The sequence below is a fragment of the Sceloporus occidentalis genome, unplaced genomic scaffold, assembly GCF_023333645.1.
Source record: "Sceloporus occidentalis isolate IW3139 unplaced genomic scaffold, rSceOcc1.0.p SCAF_1, whole genome shotgun sequence".
Taxonomy (NCBI): domain Eukaryota; kingdom Metazoa; phylum Chordata; class Lepidosauria; order Squamata; family Phrynosomatidae; genus Sceloporus; species Sceloporus occidentalis.
In genome coordinates, this window is record NW_028316981.1 from 213,674,309 (window position 1) to 213,696,912 (window position 22,604).

Sequence of the window (22,604 nt, forward strand, 5' to 3'; positions counted from 1 at the left end):
GTGACTGATAGTTATTCATGGGATTTTTTCGTTAATTAAAAGCAATGGCAGCATAGATTGACCACAGGATACATACTGCCTAGCCACAAGGTAAGATCTATTGATTACAATTACAATCCCACTTCTAATCTGCTATTTAAGAACACTGTGATAATTTCCATTATATTGGAATACTGTAAAGTGGTTGGCTCAAAAGTTATTTTAAGCAGAGCTAAAATATTAGCACTAAATTTTACAGTCACAGTTATATCCTCCTTGCATTCTGACACCGATGTATCTATGCCATTATTGTTTCTATAATGTGTGTGCCTTCATATTGCCTCTGATTTTATGGTGACCCCATGAACTTCGTAGGGTTTTCTTTGGCAAAGAATATTCAGAGGTGGTTTTGCCAATTCTTTCCTCTGAAGTATAGCCTACAGCACCTGGTCTTCATCAGTAGTCTCCCATCCTAGTACTAGTCAAGCCTGACTGTGTAGCTTCTAAGATTAGATGGGATGCATTGCCTTTAGTGTGTTGAAGTGCTGTTGCTAGAGTTATTACATCAAAAAATTCCAAACAAAACCAATACAATACAAAACCAATACAAAACCAACCCAATATATGATATTACTCTGGAGTCTTCCTTCCTGGACAATTAATTAGATTAGTAGGTAATACTCAAGCGTGTCTGGGCAGCTCTAGATGCAGAAGCCAATCTGAATGAAATAGTGGGTCTATTTTTTTAATTCCCCCCAAAATTAAATTGGAATAAATTTCAACTGAACAATTTTAGGGTTTTGAAAATATGATAAAATATTCCTTTATCTTTTTGCCATCATGACTTGTCCCTTTTTTATGACACCAACTTTTTGTGATAATGTCAAGAGGCAGCAAAGGCTATACTGATTTTGAGATTTATTTGTTGCTTTATGTCCTAAAAGAGTAGAACAGATTAGGACTGGTTCCAGATCCTAAGAGATTACTCAGTTTAGCTCTCAAAAGGAAGTTTTGGGACACAGAAAAAGAAGCTTTTGAAAAGATAATTTTACAAATGGAAACACATCTGAAAAGCTTGGCTGCAAGGACTTGTGGTGTCGATTTTGGGGACATAGCCCCATTCTTGGTGTGGGCTGGGGTAAGATACAGGAGAAAGGAATCTCTGTTGAAGTAAATGCCTAGAGCAGAATTTAAAATATTGTCAATGAATTTGTTATCTAATGATCTGAAAGAGCACAGTCTTAAACATGTGACTCAGTGATACTTAATACTTTCCAAGATCAATTATATTAAAAGAATGATTCCAGGTGGGTTTGTTGTTGTTAAGTGCCTTTGAGTCAGCCTTGACTCATGGTGACCCTGTGGATGAGATAGCTCCAAGATCCTCCACTGCTTAGTTCCTGCAATTTCAGACCCTTGACCTCCATGATTGAGTCCAAACATCTGGCATGTTGCCTTCCTCTTTTTCTGCTACCCTCAACCGTTCCCAGCATTTTTGTCTTTTCTAATGGGCTGTGCTTTCTCATAATGTGCCCCAAGTATGATAACTTCAATTTAATTATCTTGACTTCCAGGGAGAGTTCAGGCTTGATCTGTTCAAGGATCCATTTGTTTTTTTGGCTGTCCACAGGATCCTCAGCACTGTTTTGTAGCACCTCACTTCAAATGAATTGATTTTGTTCCTATCTGTTTTTTCACTGTCCAGCTCTCACATCCACACATGGTGACAGGGAATACAATAGCTTGGACATTTCTAATTTTGCTTCTCAGTTATATATTTTTACTCTTTAGTATTTTATCTAGTTTTTTCATGGCTGCCTTTCCCATTTATAGTCACTGCAGTCTCCTCCCTGATCAAAGTTTGACCCTAGTTACACGAATTTTTAAACAATTTTGATTTCATCATTGTTGAGGTTGAATTTGTGTGGATTCTCCATGGTCATTTTTTAAATGTTCAGCATTAAGCCTGCCTTTGCACTTTCTTCTTTTACCATCCTTAGTAATTGTTCCAAGTCTGTCATGTTTTCCACTAGTAATATGGTGTGGTCCCCATCTAAGACTGTTGATGTTCCTTATTCCTATCTTCACTCTTCCTCTTTCTGAGTCTAAACTTACTTTCCTTATGATATTTTCTGCATACAAGTTGAACAAATAAGGTGATAGAATTCAGCTTTGCCTGACCCTCTTGCCACTTGGGAACTATTCTTTTTCTCCAAATTCTGTTCTAATGGTAGCCTCTTGCCCTAACTACAGATTTCTCATCAGGACTATCAGATGTAGTGGCACTCTCATGACCTTAAGAGCCTTCCATATTTTTTCACGATCAATGCTTTGCTATAAGCACATAGGTGTGGTACAGAGCGCCAGAAAGAGGCGGCCGGGAGCCACCTCTCTTTCTCCCATAGCCGCGACGCAGCAACCAAATTGTGCGGCGCGGCTACACTAAAGAAAAAGGAGTGCTAAAATGCAGCTCCTTTTTGTGCTACTGCAAATAGGTGGCGGTGGTACGAGCACATCACTGCTGCATGGCTGCATCTGGACACTGCGCAGCAGTGACGTCATCATTACGCGCGCCATGTATACGGCGCCATACAGTGATGACGTACTGGTGATGTGCTAGGGTTGCGGGGTGTCTGGAAACGGTGCCCCGAGGCAACCCTAGCACGTCGCCAGGACACGCTAAAGGGCTTGTCTGGACGGGCTATAGTGATTTTTCCCACCTGGAATTCCTTTATACTCTCCATTATTCATCTCATGTTTGCAGTCTGGTCCTCAGTGCCTCTTCCTTTTCTGAACCCCACCTGCACCTCTGGTATTTCTCTCTCCATTATGAATACTGCTGGAAAAAAGGGGGGGCTATATCCATATGTAACAGTTTTGCCCCTTGATGTTCCAGTTCTGATACAAGATATTAATCAAAATAGAGATAATGACCACCAACAAGAATATAAAATTACTTCCTGCTTTAGGTCTTCTGTTTCTCTTTACAGAAGCCAATGAATTTGTTGAATATGGATCTGATCAGTTTGGGTTGCCTCATAACAAGACTGATCATTTCAAAAAACTGGAAAAGTCAAAATATCTTGTCCATTTCCAGTCCAAACTCTGGTCCATCGCACTCATGGAAAAGCTTACTTCATTTGTTTAAGAAATCAAGTCAGTCATTATCAGCTTTTCCCCCCTGAAGAATGTATGACTTGATTTCTTTTATGAAAGATGGTACCCATGTATTTCATATGCAAGGAGAGGCCAAACTGAGTTTCACATCCCAGCTCCTCTTGCTAACCCTTGGAAAAATATATTTTAAATTACAAAGATCCAGATTTTAATATAAAATGCTATCTATTATATTTCCCTACTTGGAAGAACTTGTCAATATGATGCTACATGCTATTTGATAAACTTTTTCTTTATGTTTCAACAAAAGGTTTTAAAATACCACAAATCACCTAAATTTAAAATAACCAACCTAGAAATCACAGAATTTTAAATCTAAAAAGGCAAACATTTAAAATGATACATTACGAACAGTGATTTAAAATACAATCAGTAGCGGTCAAAGTCAAATCAGATTATTTTCCTCAAAGCCTGTATAAATAGATGTGATTTCACTGGCACTTAAAAGACAGAAGAATGAGGGTTGGTTGATTCTCTAATGGAAAGGAGACTCATAACCAGGGTGCCACCACTGAAAAAGTCCTGCCATATCTAGAAGCAGTGCAGTAAATATATAAATATACCTGGAGTTCCTCAGAAGCTTAGCCAGGGATTACTTGATGGCTAGATAGAGGAAGGTGGGTCTCCAAAAATGCAGATTCTCTGGTGTTGCTAATTTTCTCTTCTATTTTCCAGCTGCAGTGGAACATTAGGTGTGTTCTACTATGGTCTTGATCTGTTGAGAAGATAAACCTGCCTGGCACTTCAGCCCAGCACCATCTAGAATCTTTTTCGACATATAGGGTGACTCTACAGTAACTACATGATAGGTTTTTTCTTTGGGAGGTAAATAAAAGTGGACAGAGCTTCTTGGGAGCAGCAACAGATTTGCAAACCACCCTGCTGTAGCCACAACAGCATCTTGGTCTTCCTTGCCTGGATCCGACAGCATGCGGACCCCGACACCCATGATTGTGGGCATAGTGCTTGGCCCATGTGGACTTGTCTTAAATCTGACCAGCACCCTGGCTCAAGGCTGGAGGACTGTCAGCAATATCCCCCGGGAGTCATATGACTTGATCCAACAACAAGGCATCTGGGACTTCTGCAACATGTACCAGAGCAGCCACATGACCACCTGCTACAACATTGAGGACACCCTGGGCTACTTCTCCCAGCTGCCTGTGCAAGTGGCCAAAGGGCTCATGCCTGCCTCGCTGGTGGTCACTGCCATAGGCCTGGTGGTGACCACGTTGGGTGTGCGCTGCTGGCAGTACCAACCCCATCACTTGCTGGCTGGGCTAGGAGGCTTGCTGCTCTTCATTTCTGGGCTGCTGAGCCTTATTGCCATCTCCTGGTACAATTATGAACTCTATGATCTGCCTGCCCCAACAGGTAGCACCTTAGAGGTGGGCTACTGCCTAGTCCTAGGTTACCTTGCTAGCTGCATGGAAATTATTGGGGGCATCTCCTTGACTATTAGCTTTCACCAGTGCTGTAAAGAACGCAAGCTTAGGAAAGCTGCTAAGGTCACCAGTTATCCACCTAGCAACCAGCAGGGCCCAGCAAGTGTGACAGCCATTAACTCCCCTTCCATTACTGATGGCAGAGATTTGCAGACGCCGTACAGGAATCCAGCACTCAGATACTACAGCAATTCCCTGGATGTATTGGAAGATGAGAGAGCCAGTAGGAGTGGCAGCAGATTTCCCTGCGACTCAGATTTGTAGCCCTAAGCAGGGGAATTCCTACTAATGGGAGGCGTGAGCTCCACAAAAGCTCATGAACAGAACAGCTGAGGTGCCCATCCAGGAATGCTCACCTGAGTGTGGCCTTTTCCAGTTTCTACAAACAAATGCAAATCTTGATTGTAAGAGCCGTTCAACATTGAAATCAGCCACCCAGAGTGTGGTGGGCTCTCCTTCTTTTGAGATTTTAAAACAGTGCTGGGATGGCCATTTTTAGGGGGTGGTGGTGGTGGTGCTTTAGTTGTGTCTTCCTGCATGGCAGGGGGTTGGACTGGATAGCCCTTGGGGTCATTTCCAAATCTATGATTATTATTATTCTAACAGTTGGAATAGACTGAAGCACTGAGATGCTTGATCTATTTAATACATTTTCCCATTAATAGTATATTAAGGTAACATGTAAAATTACTAAAATAAAAATATGAATAATTCTCTTTATCAAAAACATAGCTGTGTTAGTCTGGAAAATCAGTACTTAGGAGCTAAACAGACCGGCATTTAATACCAGCCTTGGGGCAGAGTGGGGGCATGGCATGGGACACCGCTCCAAAGGGGTGGTCTGTCTTGCCTCTTCATCACAAAGGTGCTGCAAGGTGCTTTTGCAAACTCTTTCTCAAGTATGTGTAACCAGCAATTTGAGGGTGCTATGGCCCAAATACCCTAAAGACAACAGATCCCATCTCATTATGGAAGCTAAACAGGATCAGGCCTGGTTACTATTTCAATGGGAGACCACCAAGGAATACCAGGTGCTGCAGGCTACATTTCAGGAGAGGAATTTGCAAAGCCACCTCTGAGGATTCCTTGCCTAAGAAAACTTTCTGAAATTCATGGAATCATCATAAATCAACAGACAACTTGAAGGCACACACACAGGCTAGGATACCTTCCATATGTGTTGATCTGCAGTTGTAGCATCCCCAGTCAGCTAGAAGTCATACTGAATAGGGAATGATGGGATCTGTAGTCACACCACCAGAAAATGTCTAGGACAGTGATGGCAAACCTTTTAGACTGAATGCCCAAACTCAAAGGTGTTCCTGCACTGGGTGTCACCTGGTGCTGGGTTGCAGGATTTCTGGGAGGCAGGACCTCCACTTCCTGGGAGCTCGACTTCTGCCTTCCGGGGGCAGGACTTCCTCAGAGACAGCTGAAGACCCAGGATGGCCGGGAAGAGGAGAACAGGCATTCGTCTTGTTCTTCATCTTCCCTGCCCTTCATGTGCCCTCAAAAATGGCTTCGCATGCCATCTCTGGGTTAAAGAGATGAAGGCAAAGATAAGGGCCAACAAAACAGACATTCTCAATATGTAACTACAGAAATGGATGTACAAGCAGAAGCAAAAGTAATAACCTTGGGATTGTTCCTCAGGGTGTGACTATATACTCAGGACATGCATTGTTTTATTTACAGAACACATAAAGTGCCACACACAAAGAACAAACATATTCTTTGTATATGAGAGTCTGGGCTGCCACACCTGTATTGTGCAACTCCATGAATCCTACACGCATCTTCACCTTGCCTTCCAAATATTGCCTTCATGGCTCCACACTCATTTCCTGAGCTACACCTTACCGAAATTAACTATTTGGTTGGAATATATGGGATCCTACATATCAAGGTATGTAAGTAATACAGCCAGCAGTGAGCACTGCAGATGATGCAATAAGAATAATAAATCTGAAGAATGCAATGATGATTCTGTAATAGAAGTGGTAATTGTGAAGAAAATATGTTCATTTGAGATGTGGGGCTGGAGAAGAGCGCTGAGTATATTGTCCTGGAACAGATCAAGCCTGAAATCGTCGTGGATGCCAAGCTGATAAAGCTGAGATTGTTGTACTTTGGCCACATCATATGGCACAACTCCTTGGAAAAGACAATAATGCTGGGAAAGGTGGAGGGACGTAGAAAGAGAGGAAGATTACACACCAGATAGACAGATTCAATTAGGGGAGCCATGGATATAAATTTACAGGACCTGAGCAGTGCAGTGGAGGATAGGGAGGCTTAGAGATGTCTCATCCATAGGGTTGCCATGAGTCAGAATTGATTTGCAGAAAGTTAACAACAAATTGTGCTTCAGAGTGGTCTCCCTATGTTTGTACTAAGGAGGTATCTATATCCTATACAGCAATTCTAATTCTCTTCTCCCCTTGGGAATGGACATTTATCCAAATGCTGAGATTTCTGTGAGGGGTCTCCGTTCAGTTCTTTACAGAGCTCCTCAGAATTTGAAAGTGCAAATAAACAAAGTAACCTGATAGTTTAGACCTGCCCTTAGGGGATCCAATAGTGAGTTTTAATATATGTACTGGCAGAAGTCATGCCAATGTCAAGGAAACCAGCCTAGTGGTAACCCTGACTTTGAAGAGCGCATGTGTGTGTGAGTTCAGTCCTTCTCCACCATTTAATGCTTTAAGCCATAGAAAAGGTCCAGAGTGTGCTTGAAAGCTTTCTGTCACACAGGATTTCACAGAAGCAGCATCACCATTTAGATTAATGAAGTATTTTATGTATGCACTTTTTCTGACTCAGAGTATGTAAAATTAAGGAAACTCAGCAGTAATACAGATGCATAAAATGTATAAAATTGCTTTTCTGTTTCACATCAAGTCTCTTCTACAACCACATTGTTTCAGTAGAATGCTTCAGAGTAGGAAAGGAAAGGGCTAGGTAGCTTCTCTTGGTTAGTTTGCAGGAACGGTGAGTTAGCCTCTGCTACAATGCACCTGAACATGGAAGGCTTCATTTATCAAGCAGGGGTCATATTTGGTGAGGGCCTTTCCTCCAGCACTTTGCCCAGTTTTTCTGTGTTAAACCCTGAAGAGTCAGTGGGGTTGTTTTGGAACTCATTTCTGAAATATTTGTAAAACCAAGACATGCCTCAAGTACTTCTTTACTGTTCTACAATCAGGCCATTTTCTTCTCTCTTCCACCACCCCTTTGATTTATTAAAATAAATTATCTCCTATTTATTAAACCCACTTTTTGATCTCCACCAGTCTCAGATGACAACTTCCAGCAGAGCCATAGCTCTGGGTCTGATGAGAGTTGCAGTCCAGCACATCTGGAGGACACCAGATTAAGACAACTGAGGAACTAGAATTCAAAAATATAGCTGTCTTAGTCTCTAGGATCAGTATGCAGAAAGATATTTGAGACTAATTGAAAGAAGTTGGCAGCATGAGCTTTCGTAGACGTAAGTCGTCATTATCATCATCATCATCAAAATGCATCTGAGGAAGTAGACCTAAGTCTATGAAAGCTCATGCTGTCAACTTCTTTCTTTCAATTACTCTCAAAGATGCTACAAGATCTCTCTACAATTGAGAAACTAATGTTCAAGAGAAACTATATTCTCTCAGTCTTTTGTTGCTGTTATGTAACTTCAAGTCAACTCTAGCTTAAGCTGACAGTGTCCCCAGGATTGCTTGGCAAGATTTATTGAGGGTAGGTTTTCCATTGACTTCCTCTAAGGCTGAGAGAGCATGACTTGCCCAAGGTTTCCCAGTGGGTTTCCATGGCTGAGCGAGGATTTGAACCCTGGTCTCCCAAAGTCCTATTCTAACACTCAAACTATGCTAGCACTCTCTCTCAGCCTCAGGGAAGAGGCAATGGAAAACCTTCCATGAATGAATCCAGCCAAAAAAAACCACAAAAAACCCCACAACCCTATAGGTTTGCTGTAAGTCAGAGTCAGTATGAAAACACATAGGCGGGATACAAACCGCCATATAGTACGTCTTCTATAAGTACTAGGGTTAGGAAGGGGTGGTGCTTCCGCACCCCCCTAACCCTAGTACGTATAGAATACGTACAACATGGCGGCGCCCCTTCCACATGGGGGCCGCCATGTTTACGTACTGGACGCATAGCGTCCAGACGTGTCGTGGCGCCTATGATGTCGCGAATGCACCAGCGGCGCCTCGCGACGTCATAAAGGCGCCGCAAAAAGAAGCTCCGAAATGGAGCTTCTTTTTTGCTCCGCGCGGGAGCCGTGCGGTTTGGCTGCTGCGGCTCCCTCGTGGAGCAAATGGCACTGGCGGGAGACCGCCGCAAAGCGGCGGTCTATATCCCGCCATAGCAAAAAAGACATGCCACCTCACTGAGGGTATAGTAACATTCAAATACTTGTATTTTATTTGCCATTTTTGGTATGAAATACATAAAAATATGCAAAAGATATTCAAAATAGAATTCTCATTGGTTCCAGAGTTTTATTTACTTAATATGACTTTATTTTTAGGCAATGAGGTGGAGAGGAGATATTGGAAAGGAGCTTTATACTGTATAACTGCAGCTAGATAATTTTTAGCAAAGAAGTGGAAAATGGAAAAAATACCTGAATTAGAAGAATGGATTCAAAAAATTTGGGAATTAAGATAAATAGACAAATTGACTACATTTTTACATAATAAAGAGCAGGAAGAAGGGAACTGGAAACCATTCGAGGAATATGTGAGTAAGATGTGGAATATAAGAATATAAAGAGATTTTTTTTAAATTGTATAATTTAGACGGAAAAAATAATAACTTGGAGTATTTATGAAATAAGGCAATGGAATAAAATGTTTATTATCCTTATTATAAAAATGGTTTAAGATTAAAAAAATAGTCAAAAATTGTATGGTTAGGCGAAGAGTAAAACGATAATAACTTTTTAAAAATTTACTACGGCAAATGATTGAAATGATGGTAAGGGAATATATAAATTCAATTTATATTTTATGTAATTGTGCTAGGAAAGCAATAAGAGGATGTCTAATGGAGAAAATGTATTAGAAGGTTCAGAACGCATAGTTATACAATTTTATTTATATATTTTAATAGCAATAAAGATTATTATAAAAAATGTATTTTATTTGCCAGTCAAAGTTTCGTAACATCCAAGATATACTAAAGGTTTTAAACACATATCCTTATTTATTGAGGAAAAGCTTCTACAAAAAGAATACCTGTTTGTTTCACTCTTTCTTCTGCTTTTGCTGTGAATGCCATACAGCCATGTCATGTGTTAATATTTTACCAGTTTATACAATGTTTGCAGTGCAGGAACATTCACAAGGGTGCGGGTAGCACCCTGCTCTCTCCATTTGAAAAAAACTCATTGATGCAATAAACATGTTACAGCAACCAAGGATGCGGGTGGGTGGGTTAATTCTGCAGCCCTTCAGATACAATTGAACTGCAAACCCCAGCATCCCTCATCAAATCGGCAAAAGCGTACAAACCAGGTAAGATTTTTTTAGACTCATTCAGCTTGACAGTGAGGGAGATTTGAATACATACTTTTGAAGTGACAAAGATTAAGCTCAACTATGTCTCAAACAGGCCCTGATTTAGAGTCCAACAGCTAGACCAGGGGTAGGCAACCTTTTTGAGCCGGGGGCCGGGTTGCTGTTCCTCAGACACCTGGGGGGCCGAAGCCGGAGGGGGAGCTTCCACCCTCCGTGGGCAGGGCCATGTGCCGGGGGTGGAGCTTCCACCCTCCAGGGGTGGAGTCGCATGCCAGGGCGGAGCTTCCACCCTCCAGGGGGCGGAGATTCTCTGCTCCCTTTCCTGACCTCCAGCTGTCTGAGAGACAGCTAGAAGTGGGGGGGGGGATTGGGAGAGGGGGTGACAGGCGCACACCTGCTCCTCCTGCCCTTCCTTGGCTCCCAGCTGCCTTCAGAGACAGCTGGGGACCAGTAAGGGCCCGTGAGGGATAGGAGCAACAGGCACGCGGCCCCTGCTCCTTTCCTCGGGGCTTTGCCAAGCCTGAGGTGTCCTCCAAAGGACACCTCAGGGCTGCCGAAGCCCCGCGGGGAGGAGGAGGCATGTGCCCGCCCTCTCCTCCTCGGTCCCTTCCTTCGGCCGAATGGGCTCCAAGGGGCCCTTTCAGCTGAAGGGGAGGGAGGCTGAAGGGAAGGGCTTGGGCACCCGTCCCAGGCCCTTCCCTTCGGCTCTTCCCTTCGGCCAAAGGGAAGGGCTTGGGCACCCGTCCCAGGCCCTTCCCTTCGGCTCTTCCCTTCGGCCGAAGGGAAGGGCGGCCACCGAAGCCCTGTTGGAAGGCTCCAGCGGCCGCAGCGGGCCTCTAGGGAGCCCTGTTGGAGGAGGACCCCCGCCCCCTTCCTTCCCTCCCCGCGGCTGTCTGGCAGCTGCGGGAAGGGAGAGGAGGAGGAGGAGGGCCCCCACCCCCTTCCTTCCCTCCCCACAGCTGTCTGGCAGCCATGGGAAGGGAAGGAAGGAGGAGGAGGACCCCCGCCCCCTTCCTTCGCTCCCCGCGGCTGTTTGGCAGCCACGGGAAGGGAAGGAAGGGAGGAGGAGGACCCCCGCCCCCTTCCTTCCCTCCCATGGCCGCTCGCACAAAAGGTCCTGGCGGCAATCGGCGGCAGGACCAGGCTGGGGCCGGTCCCAAGGCCTCGCCAGGCCGGATCCGGCCCACAGGCCAGGGGTTGCCGACCCCTGAGCTAGACACTGCAAAGGGAGATGGAGAACCTTTGTGCTCTCAAGGACCAATTTTCTGCTCTCAGCACCTTCTAAGAAGTATTAAAAATGGAAGGAAGTATGTGAAAGCTGGATAGTGAAACAAACTGATAGGAACAAAATCAATTCATCTGAGATGTGGTGTTGGAGAAGAGTGCTGAGGATATCATGGACATTCACAAAGACAAACAAATGGGTCCTTGAACAGATCAAGCCCACGCTATCCTTAGAAACCAGGATGGCTAAACTGAGGCTCTTGTATTTTGATTACAACTTGAAGAAAAATGAATCATTAGAAAAAGCAATGGTGCTAGGAAATGTGGACGGCAGTAGGAAGAGAGGAAGGCCGCATGCCAGATGGTTAGACTCAATTAGGGAAAACACGGGTCCAAGTCTGCAGGACCTGAGTGGAGAGGTTGAAGACAGGTGGTCTTGGAGATGTCTCATCCACAGGGTCATCATGAGTCAAAGTCAACTCGAGGGCAGTTAACAAAGGGCCCATTCCCACTACCTAAAGCTTCGAATCCAAAATAGAGTTAAAAGGCCCCAGTTCCCACTGAAAATCGATTCAGATCCTCATCTGATCTATTCCAGTGGGGAAAAAATGGGGTAAACACAAAAAAGCCGGGGTATTTTGTTAGCAGTTATTTTTTGCTGCTTTTGGTAAGAATAGATTCCACCCCACTTCGAACGTGTGGGAACGTCAGATTGGAATTTATTCTTCTCCTTTCCCCAGCTCCCTTTCTTCCTATCGCTGGCGCCTCTCCTCTCCCCCTTCCTTCCTTCCTTCCTTCCTTCCTTCCTTCCTTCCTTCCTTCCCTCCTTCCCCATCCCTTCGCCCTTCTTCTTCTTCTCTCATCTTACCTTCTTCTTCCTATTTCCTCCTCCGGGCACCCACCGCTTCCCCGGGGCTGGCAGGATTGCCAGCGCTTCTGCTGGGCACCTTCCGCTTCTCCGGGGCTAGCGGGGCTGCCGGTGCTGCTGCCATGCTGGCCAGCACGGGGCAAGCAGCCACAGTGCTGCAGCAGCAGTGCTGGCAGCCCCGCCAACCCCAGGGAAGCGGTGGGTGCCCAGCGGAGGAAGTAGGAAGAAAAAGAAGGTAAGATGGGAGAAGAAGAAGAAGAAGGGGGAAGGGATGGGGAAGAAACAAAGGAAGAAAGAAAGAAAGAAAGAAAGGGAGGGAGGGGAGGGGAGAAGAGAGGAGGGGAGGGAAAGAAGAGAGAAAGGGAGAGGAAGGGTCCTGTGGAGAATTGATTCCAAAGAGGCCTCATTTTCATAGTGGGAATGCGGGGCCTTTTGGAATCGATTAAAATAGCAGGGCAGACCTGAATCAGGATGCGTGTTATTCTTTCAGTGGGAATGGGCCCAAAGAAAACCTAGATGGAAGCCCATTTTATTTTGAATGTCCAATCTATTTCAAGGTGATTTATCACTACTACAAATTGCCAGAAACAATTCAGCTTTTTGATGAATAAATAAATAAATAAAAGTTTACAGGATAGAAAGCCTCAGAGAACTAGCCCATAAATTTATATGGTCAGGTTGGTTTTGCCTCTACTGCTCACTTATAGAGCCAACTTGTATAAGTCAGGACCATTTCTGTTTTGTTTCATCCATTGCTGCAATGGGTATTTTCGCATACATGGCAAGGTGGCAGGATGCTCTGTGTACATCAGGAAAGAGTTTCTTCACATAGAGAAAAAAAGTATCAGATTGTGGAACAAAACTTCTAAAAAGTTTGGAGAGAAGATGAGAATGTGACATTTTAAAGAATTTACTGTCCACTCCTCCCCCCCTCAGATTGGTCTATGACCATTTTCATGCTCGAGATAAGGGACATGATTCTGGGTTTGTAGCACAACTCTTTTTAGAGAGGACATGGCTATATTGAGCTGATTTCTGCTAACTACAGAGGCATACGGTTACATGTGAGTGGTATCATAATGCCAAGCTTGTAGCACCTCTTACTAGACATTGCCATGTGACATGGAAACTGTGCAATGAAAACTTGGACTGTGACTGTGTGGATTTCATGAAAATTGTATATGTAATTTAGAGCTACCCAATGCAACTGAGCAACTCTAGAAGCTAGAGAGAGAAAAAGCAAGCACAATTGGCCCTCCACATTTGTGGCTTTGACTTTTGCGGTTTTGATTATTTGCATTAATATGTTCTCTCTAGAAATCCTTAAACTCTCCAGCACAATTCTGCTGGAAATTGACCATAGAGTTGTGCTGGAGAACCCAGAATTTCCTAGAGAAAACACTCTAGGCATTGGTAGCATGATTCTATGATCAACCTTTTGTAGATGTTGACTATAGAGTTGCACTGAAGGACTTGGAGATACCTACAGAGATGTTCTCTCAGGTAAAAGGAATCGTGTTTTTTATTTGCTTCCCCCCCACATTCATGGGGGTCCTTCACCCCGAACCCCTGCAAATGTGAAGGGACCACTTTACTCTATCCATTACATACTTAAGAGTGTGCATTGCCACAAAATGTGGCAAAGGTTGTTATCTGGTGTTCAATACAGATCTAAACTTATCTTCTCAAGCATTCTTCAAATCTGACAAGTTTCTTTGTGAAATGAAGATTCTAAAGGAAAAAAAGACTTCAAATTTACATGTATACCTCACTTACCTGATTAAATGAGATTGATTAAAACCTGCAACTAGATTTTTGAGCCAGTTTCAGCCAGCTAACTTCACACAGCTGGTATAGTGTGAGCCACAAAAAAGCTTATCCACTTTGCTGTTCGTCTTATTGAATTTATAAAATGAAAATTGACTGAGGAAATTAATTCATGCTTGTGCAATGACAAAGGCCAGAAAAATTAAGCTTTAAAGTAAATTGGCCTATCTATTAAATCCTTCAGGCAAAGTGCTAATAAAACCCCCCCACCAGGGTAAGATTATTATTAGCACTGATCACAAAACTACATAATGTAACTCAGCAAATTTTGTGGGACTTGACAGATGGGATGTTACATTAAATACAAAAGTGATATAAGAAAAAAAAATCCAGTTGAGGCCTGAATGTATATTTACACAAACCTTGAAAATGCACTTTCATGAGACAGGATTATGGGATGGGGTTCTGGTGTGTATGTGTGGGCCATATATTACATACATAAGAATGGGAAAATTCCATTCTTGAAAAGCTGTGAGAGAAGCCTGGGTTACATATGGGCTACATACTGCCCACCAATGGGTAAATACGATAAGATCTGCCTTAAGAAATGTACATCCTTGGTCTATCCCGGCTGTGAAACGAATGTGATAATCTCCAAAATCTGTCCTCTAAAGACTAGGGAGAACATTGTCTTATGAACTGTTAGGTAAAGATACAGCCCCTTGTATGTAAGAACTCTCAGCTATCTTTCGAAGTTGAAATGGAAATAAAGTGCTACAGTGACCATTATTTATCTGTTGTTATTAAACTCATTTACTGATGACTAGCAAAATGGATTCAGAAATCTAGAAGGTATCTCTTTGTTCTGCTCCATACTAAATTATTGCCATTGTCTTGCAGGTGAAAAATGCAGCAAGAAATGTTCATTTAATAATTTATTGATGTGTTTTATATATCTGCATCAGTGTTTATCTTCAGAGGAGTTGGCAGTTCCTGTGGAGGAGAGCAAAGTCAGAATTTAGGGTCATTATTTGCTAGATCATTACCTTCCTTGCTTTTCCATGGAAAACAACCCATGTTAAATTCTGTAGTGAACAAAGAACTGTAGATGAATGCTTTGTTAAGAAAGATTCAGACTACAGAACTTGCCACTCCCCTCCAGAATTTTAATAGTTCACTGAATTAAGGCAACTACACCTTGTAATCTTGCCAGCTCTGTGATTTAGAACAGGTAGACTAAATTTAATACTTTTTGTTATAGAGGTTTCAGTGCGGTCCTCCAAATGTAATAAGACTGCGACACCTAGCATTCCTCATCACTGGCAATGCTAAAACTGATCGAGGTTATAATCCATCTGCACTTTGTACATTCCTACTATATATAGTAGGAAGGAACAGTATATGTTCAAGAGCTTAAGATTTTCGAAGTAAGCACACTTGGAGATGGAAGGTAAGAGCAAGGCTCTTTCTGGATACCCTTACCTGTTCTGGCTCATAAGCTGCATTAATACATGTTTCATCTTCTACAAAGTTCTGTCCTTCTGGTTCATTATCCTTCTGGTAACTGGTCAATGTTTTAGAAGATTCTGTACTTGACGTTCTATGAAGAAGCAAAATAAAATTAGGATATACAAGTCAGCTGCAGTTCAAGTACTAGGTTGAAGTTCTTGTTGCAAAGCTGCAGTAGTATATTATATAAAATTTCAATAATTTTGCTCTTGTACCAACTACACCACTGATGTGCAGTTCCAATGTAACAATGCAAATGGCAATGTGTAAAACTCTTCCAACTGCACACATGTACTATGAGGCATTACTGTATTGCTTTGTGCTTAAATCTACAAATACTACAAGTATATAATTCACACACTTGGCACAGAAGGGGTAATATTCCCATTTTCGCCACTCAAGCATAAGACTCAGCTAAAGGTAGAATTACCGGAAGTATATGAATGGGTAATTTTCCTATCAAAACTGAGTTGTAGCATAGGAAAGCCATCTGGCTCTTTAGCAGACTGAAGACTGAGTGGGCTGAAATTCCTACTCAGTCATTACAAATGCACGTTCCTGCACACTGACACACAGCTGTTTATCTCCAAGTTTATAGCCTCACCTTTCTGGTCCTGCCTTTTGACTATACAAAAATCCTAAGGTAATGAACAATACATAGCACAGAATCATTTAAGTATAGTAAAAATTAAACCTATGAACATTTGTTAAACTGTTCCCAGGCCAGCTGGCTTGAGATGTCAGATGAAAATAGTGACTAGTGGCATGCCCAAATTCTACACAATTTGAATCCCTTGCATAAAGGGAGACCCAAGTGTTAAAAGAATGAATAAGAAACCATAGGAGGACAGTGGGAAGGTTATTGTCCATTTTCATTGGTAGTACATGAAAAAATCAGTGTAGCATTAAGTCCTGGTACAAGGGGAGGCAACTTTGGTGGTTTGCTATTTTTAAAATGAGTATTTCCTCCTTGATTTAAAGGCATTTTCCTTTTCATTGCTGGAATTGTGTGGTGTGGTTGTGGGGTGATGGGGTAGCACTCCCAGTTTCTGACCACTGTTCTAGGATGTTATATAAATGTAGTACTTCCCAAGATTCTTCCCAATCCATCAAAGGTTAAGTATAGGCAAACAGGTTCATGCATTGTAGGTTAGCAAGTAAAAAGTCCCTGTTGACACCCAAGTGCTTCCAAATTCCTAGAGACAACATTATTTCTAAAGACAGAAAATATGGTAAATCAGAGCTTACCTTTGGCGAGTTCTGTGCCTCCTGAAATAGATATAGACCCCTGCGGCTGCCACCACAAGCAGCAAGACAACAGCGATGGCCAAAACAACGGAGCCAGCTCTAGACTTTCCCTCCTCTTCCTCGCAGTAGTCTCCACTGTACCCCAACATACAGTTACATGTCACCCCATTGCCTTTCACAATGCAATCTCCCCTCATGTTACAGGTCTCACTGCTGCAAGACTTTGGACCACTTCCCATGACCCCCTGCATCAGAGAATGTCCTTTCCATTTCTGCGTTGTAGACAATGTAGTCTTGTATGCTTTCCTTGGAGGAAGCACCTGTGTTGTTGTCACAGTAGCACTTGTAGTCCTTTGTTTTGTTACTGCTGGTTGTACATACACTCTTCTAGTGATAGGTTTCTTGGTGGTGGTTTTGGTAGGTGCCAATGGTTTTCTGTTACCAATAAATGGATTTCTTTTCAGCTTTGTTGTCCAAGATGGGGTTGTGCTCTGGGGTTTCGTCTTGAAATTGTACTTGCCTGCAAGTGTAATACGATCAAATCATGTACAAAACATAGCATGGTCAGCCTGGTATTATGACAGGCCTGATAGTTGATTGACAGTAAGCATAGCTGTAAGCAGAGTGTACTATTCAGAAATTGCATTAGGTACTTAAAAGATCACCATCATATTTCTTTTCTAGTACAGATGATGCAGAATTCAGATAAGCTTTAAGAACAACTACCTTGTAGGAATTTCTATTGACACAGCTGAAGTTTACCTCATAGTTCAGCTGTGGGCATGTTCCATTTCAAATTCATGAACTTACTCATTTTATCATCTCTCTACTACAGCAGTTCACACCATTGACTCTTATTGCTTCCTCCAAGAAAATTTTAGGAACTGCAAGTCCTGATATTTCTGATATTCCTGGATCCTGTTAATAGGATTACATGTGCCAGGATGCCTTTGGAAGTGATCAGGGCATACTGGTTTCATAGGATATAGCATAGACATCCGTTCTCTTGCTTTTATTGAAGAAGTCTGTGGTGTAGTTTTTTTGCATTAGGAAAGCTTGTTAAAATCTCAGCCCTAACCTCAGTCCTAGCTGTCAGAGCTCTATGCAATGGGAGGAATGTTTAGGTCTTAACATATCCAACTCTTCAGCCATTGTGCCCCCAGGTTACCTATGTTTCAGCTATGATATGGATCGTTTAGCAAGGCCATGCTCCAAAAAAGCTATTTACTCAGAATACACATACAGTTTCTCCATCGGGTTACTCACAGTTTGTCTCGTCAGTGCCATCAGGGCAATCAATACTACCATCGCAGATTTGGACCTTTGCAATACATTTGCTGCTATGCTTGCAGGCTTGAAGCTGGTCTGGGCATCTTGAGGTTTTGATGCATTCAGTGCCATGCTCTAGGTTGTACCCAGTGGTACACCTGCATCTTCTCCCTTGTGGAACTGGCAAGCAAATATGGTTGCATCCCCCATTCTTCTCTGAGCAGCCATTGCTACCTAGAAAAAGCAAGAAAATGGCATTAACTGCTTTAACTAACCTACTATTTGCCAAAATTGGATGGCTTAAAGAAGCATCCTTTTTTTAAAAAGCTTATTGCTGGTATAGTGAGCATTCCTAACACCCCATTCCAACAGTCTAAAACAAATCTGAATAAAAGATGCCCATAATATTTTCATTATGTTCTCAACCTGGCAACACTCATAAGGGGACAATTTATCAGTCAGGGCAACTGGCAAGCCCTCATCTGAGACTGAGGTTGCAAAGGCATCCTTCATTCTGCATTTTGCATTCAGTTCAAAATCACCACTTTTCACCAGGTGGTGATTGCACATTGTAGTCCAAATGTCTCTGAGGCCACAAATAAATAGGTATGTGAAATTCAGACCTAAACACCCTAAAGGCACCGGATCCCAACTAATTTTGGAAGCTAAGGAAGATTAGCCCTGGTTAGTATTTGGATAGGAGACTTGCCAAAGAATACCTGGTGCTATAGGATGTATTTCATAGGAAGGACCTGGCAAAACCACTTCTTGAGTATTCCTTGCCTAAGAAAACCCTTTGAAATTCATGGGGTTGCCATGAGTCAACAGGCAGCTTGAAGGCACATATACACACACATGTAACCTTTACCCTCTTGGCTTAGCTTGCTGTAAATCTTCATATCCACAAGTTTTTGGTTAACCTGAAACCACCAGCTTTCTTTTAAGTCCAGTTTGCTGTGCCATACCTTTGTTGCACCTGTTAAGACAAAAAATTAGCCCAATCAAGGAGGGAAAATCTTCTTACTCCTGTGTATGGAATTGACAGCCTTTTATGTGATGGTTATCTCCCCTAGGCTTCCCTATCCTGGCAATTTGCTAAAATCTGTTTATTTCTTAACCAACGAGGTACAGCGCACCTGCACCATACACCAGCTTGCCGTACACAGCTTTGAGCTTATGTGTATGGTAAGCCTGGGTTGACAAAATGGTGTATGTGCTGCAGGTGTACTGCACCATGTGCAGGAGCACGCCACCATAGGAAACAAAGGGATTTGAGTTTACACATTTTCCCCATACCGGTTGGTGGTGGTCTGGAACGGATCTCCTGCATATAGGAAGGGCCTACTGTAAGTTATACTAGACTGAGCCCAATAGGGACACGCCTCAGGAATTGTTTCAAAGTTTTGGAAATCATCTCTTATATGAACCCCAGGAATGCTGGTGATTCAAGTATTCTACTTAGCCTCTGCCCCTTACAAACTGACCCTTTGTTTCATTCACATAAGGTGTCAGGGCTTTGAGTCCAACATCAAAGTGTGTTAGCCTTCCCAAGCTGCTGCCCTCCAGATGTTTTGATAAAGAGTTTGCATGTTTCAAACCTACTTACTGTTGTGTGCCACTGTGGTCCAAATGATTGTTCCTTCCCTTACTGTGAAGAGTGTAAGGCCGTGTAGTCGTCTCCGAAGGAGTCTATATCGGGATCCATCCATCCGAATGCTTTCCACAGTACCTTTTGCTAGAGGGAGTAGTGAGTTTGAACCAAGTCATGGTAGGAATATGGCATTGTTGTGTAAGAACTTCTTCCATTGCTTCTTAGCAGCCAGACCAAAATATCGTTGACATTCAACTCACAGTACCTTTTGCACCCAGTCACTTTGGGAGCAGCAACCAAGCAGTGACCAAGAATCCCCTCGCCTGTGTTGACCTTTCAGGAAAGGCTGGCATGGGTGAAAAGGCTACTTGGTCACTGATCGATTGGCTGCTTGATTGCTCCTCCCTTTGCACTTGGTCACCTTGAGAGCAGCAACCAAGTAGCTGGCTGAGCAGTGACCAAGAAGCCTCTTGCCCATGGTGGCCTTTGCCAGCAAAGTCCTGGTAAAGCTCAAATGTTAAGTAGGGTCCCAAATATGAAAGCTCTTTCTTTGCCACTGCTTCTCCCCTGCTACCATGTGCCCTTAACTCATCATCCCCGCCATGGTCCTAAAGGCTGCTGTTTCCTTTGTCTTTCTTGCATGCCAATACTTTGATTGAAGGCTCCCAAGCTACCTCTTTTTCCCCTGGAGCCCTCCACTGCTCCCATGGGGAGGTACCACTCACTTTGGAAATCACTGTTTTAAAGAACAGAGAAACAACTTAAACTAGCAAATTATCCAAAGCAGATTTGAAAGCCAGACTATTAAGAAATCAGCATATTATTTTCAGCAACAGAAAACAACCATGAGTGGCCTGCTGCCAGCCAGGAGAATTAGGTTGTTAGATGTGCCAGGGTATCCTGCAACTGGCTTGGCAAGCAGCAGCCACAAGGAAGTCCTTATTCTGAAAGTTTAGGAAAGCCAGTGTTTAACAATGGAGGGTCACCTCTGCCAGAACAAGTGGTCAAGTCTGAATAGCATCTATTAGCACAACTATCAGGTAAGGCTTATGCAGTCAAGAGCACAACTAGAAAAGGGTATGTAGCTTAGCAAAACTTTGTTGTCTGTTGGTGATGTACTACTGATCTCCAAAAAAGCCCACTGGAATTCAGATCAACAGTATGGTGAAAGGGTGTTGGAACTTTAGAGTGCATTAGTGATATACTTCCTTCCCACTGTATTTTGTAGACAAGTTCAGAATATGGTGGGACCGAAGCTTTGAGGACATGCAGACAGGATTAGATTTGGGAGTCCTGATCATAGTGCCAGTCAGCAGCACACCTTGCTTTCCATGCCATGTCTCACTGCCACTAATATATTATTCTTGAAGACTTACAAGTTTAAAAACCAGGAGAGAGAGAGAGCTAGCAGTTTCAAGTTGCCATTGAACATGAGAGCAGCTTTCATATGCAACACTGAAGTCCTGTTAGTAACAAAGCAGTCCATAGCAGGGCTGAGAACTGGTGATCTGCTAGCTGTTGTATGACTGCAACTCTCATCAACCCAAGCCAACCTGGCCAGCAGTGAGATATGGTAGGTGATGTGGCTCCACATCTCGAGGACCTCAGGTTCCCCACCTCTTCAGTATCCCTGCGTTGTATCATGACAAAGAACAGATACAGGCCATAGTTATGTAGATCTCACTGGTTCATTTCTTAAATGGCTCTTACCAGGTTCTCTGGAAGCAGAGTGGGCTACAGTCTAGGACACAGCAGATGAGGAGCAAAGCCTGCTTTTTCTGGAGATGCTAAGATGAATAATAGGGGGAAAGAAGAAGTCTGGAGAAAATGGCCTGAATTCTGTCACTCACCCCTTTCTGGCAAAGCTTGATAAGCCTTAACCAGTGAAGATGGTAAAGGAAACACTTTGCTTGTTTTGCCTCCACTCAAAAACACAGGCTGACCAAGAAGAAATCAGGATGTGGTTTGGCTAGAATAGAATGGTTTGGGGAAGATGATCATGTCATTCAGATGTTAGGAAAGTTGAACATGCATGTTTGCTTACTTACCTTGGTCTGCCCAATAGAGCTGGGTTCCATCATCCAGTATTGTTAAGCCAACAGGAGACTGGGCTTTCTTCCAAAGAACCCTTCTTTCGCTTCCATCCATGGAGGCACATTCAATCATGGGACCAGGCATGCCATGCTCTGTACCCAAGTCAGCAAAGCACATAGCTGCAGATGGAGGATGCAGCACCACAGAAGTTGGACGGGAAAGCCCTTCACCAATCACCACATGAACATATCTGCCATCTGAAGTTCCTACTTGGATGGCTGGATGTTTGTTGTCAATCCAATAGATGTTGCCACTTAGCCAGTCCAGGGCTAGAGAGATCACAGTGTCCTCAACTGGTAGAATTTTCTTCAAGGAAATTCGTCCAGCATCCTTAAAGGCGAGGACTTTTATGAACCCACTCTCAAACTCTGAAAAGTAAAGAGCTGCATCACGTACAGAATAGTCTATAGCTGTTATGCGTGTAATGTTGCTCAAGGGAAGAGAGTTGTGATCAGGTGGAGTTCCCTGTCCCATCACAGGAGGCAATTTCTTCAGGTAGACCTAAAATTAGGTGTAGAATGAATACTGCAGTTAGAGGGTTCTGGTATACAAGGAGCTGTATAATACCTCACAGTTCATAAAGCAATCACCTCCCCAGCCTTTAGAGGACATATTTTGTCAGAAAAGCCTTCATGGCACAAGTCTAGCCACCATTTGTAGGGCTGAAAGACTGAAGATTTTCATACACACTCGAAAACTTTTCTCTGAGAGCTGCTTGATTGCTGCAGCTATTCTGTAATACATTTGGCCCTCCACATCTGCGGCTTTGACTTTTTTAGATTTGATTATTCATAGATTTGATTAATATGTTCTCTCTGGGAATCTCTAGCTCCTTCAATACAACTCTGTGGCCAGCATATGCCAGAAGGTGACCATAGAGTCACACTAGAAAACCTAGAGATTACTAG

At 43.1% G+C, this 22,604-nt stretch overlaps 2 protein-coding genes across 2 annotated transcripts in view; one reads left to right on the plus strand and one right to left on the minus strand.

Annotated features, from left to right (window-relative positions):
• Positions 1-4,085: 4,085 nt before the first annotated feature.
• Positions 4,086-4,865, plus strand: LOC149323356 (claudin-23-like). Its single transcript, XM_089510986.1, has one exon. It carries the CDS (start codon positions 4,086-4,088, stop codon positions 4,863-4,865), a length of 780 nt encoding a protein of 259 aa, XP_089367112.1.
• Positions 4,866-14,802: 9,937 nt separating this feature from the next.
• Positions 14,803-22,604, minus strand: part of LOC149323357 (low-density lipoprotein receptor-related protein 2-like) — a 74,057-nt gene continuing 66,255 nt past the window's right edge. Inside the window, exons 28-34 of the mRNA XM_089539975.1 lie at positions 21,651-22,197; positions 19,618-19,746; positions 18,880-18,987; positions 18,009-18,245; positions 16,743-17,262; positions 15,468-15,585; positions 14,803-14,978 (exon numbers count right to left, since the gene is read on the minus strand). Of these exons, the coding sequence (XP_089396101.1) occupies positions 14,934-14,978; positions 15,468-15,585; positions 16,743-17,262; positions 18,009-18,245; positions 18,880-18,987; positions 19,618-19,746; positions 21,651-22,197 (1,704 nt within the window). The 3' untranslated portion in view covers positions 14,803-14,933. The remainder of the gene's footprint in view (positions 14,979-15,467; positions 15,586-16,742; positions 17,263-18,008; positions 18,246-18,879; positions 18,988-19,617; positions 19,747-21,650; positions 22,198-22,604) is intronic.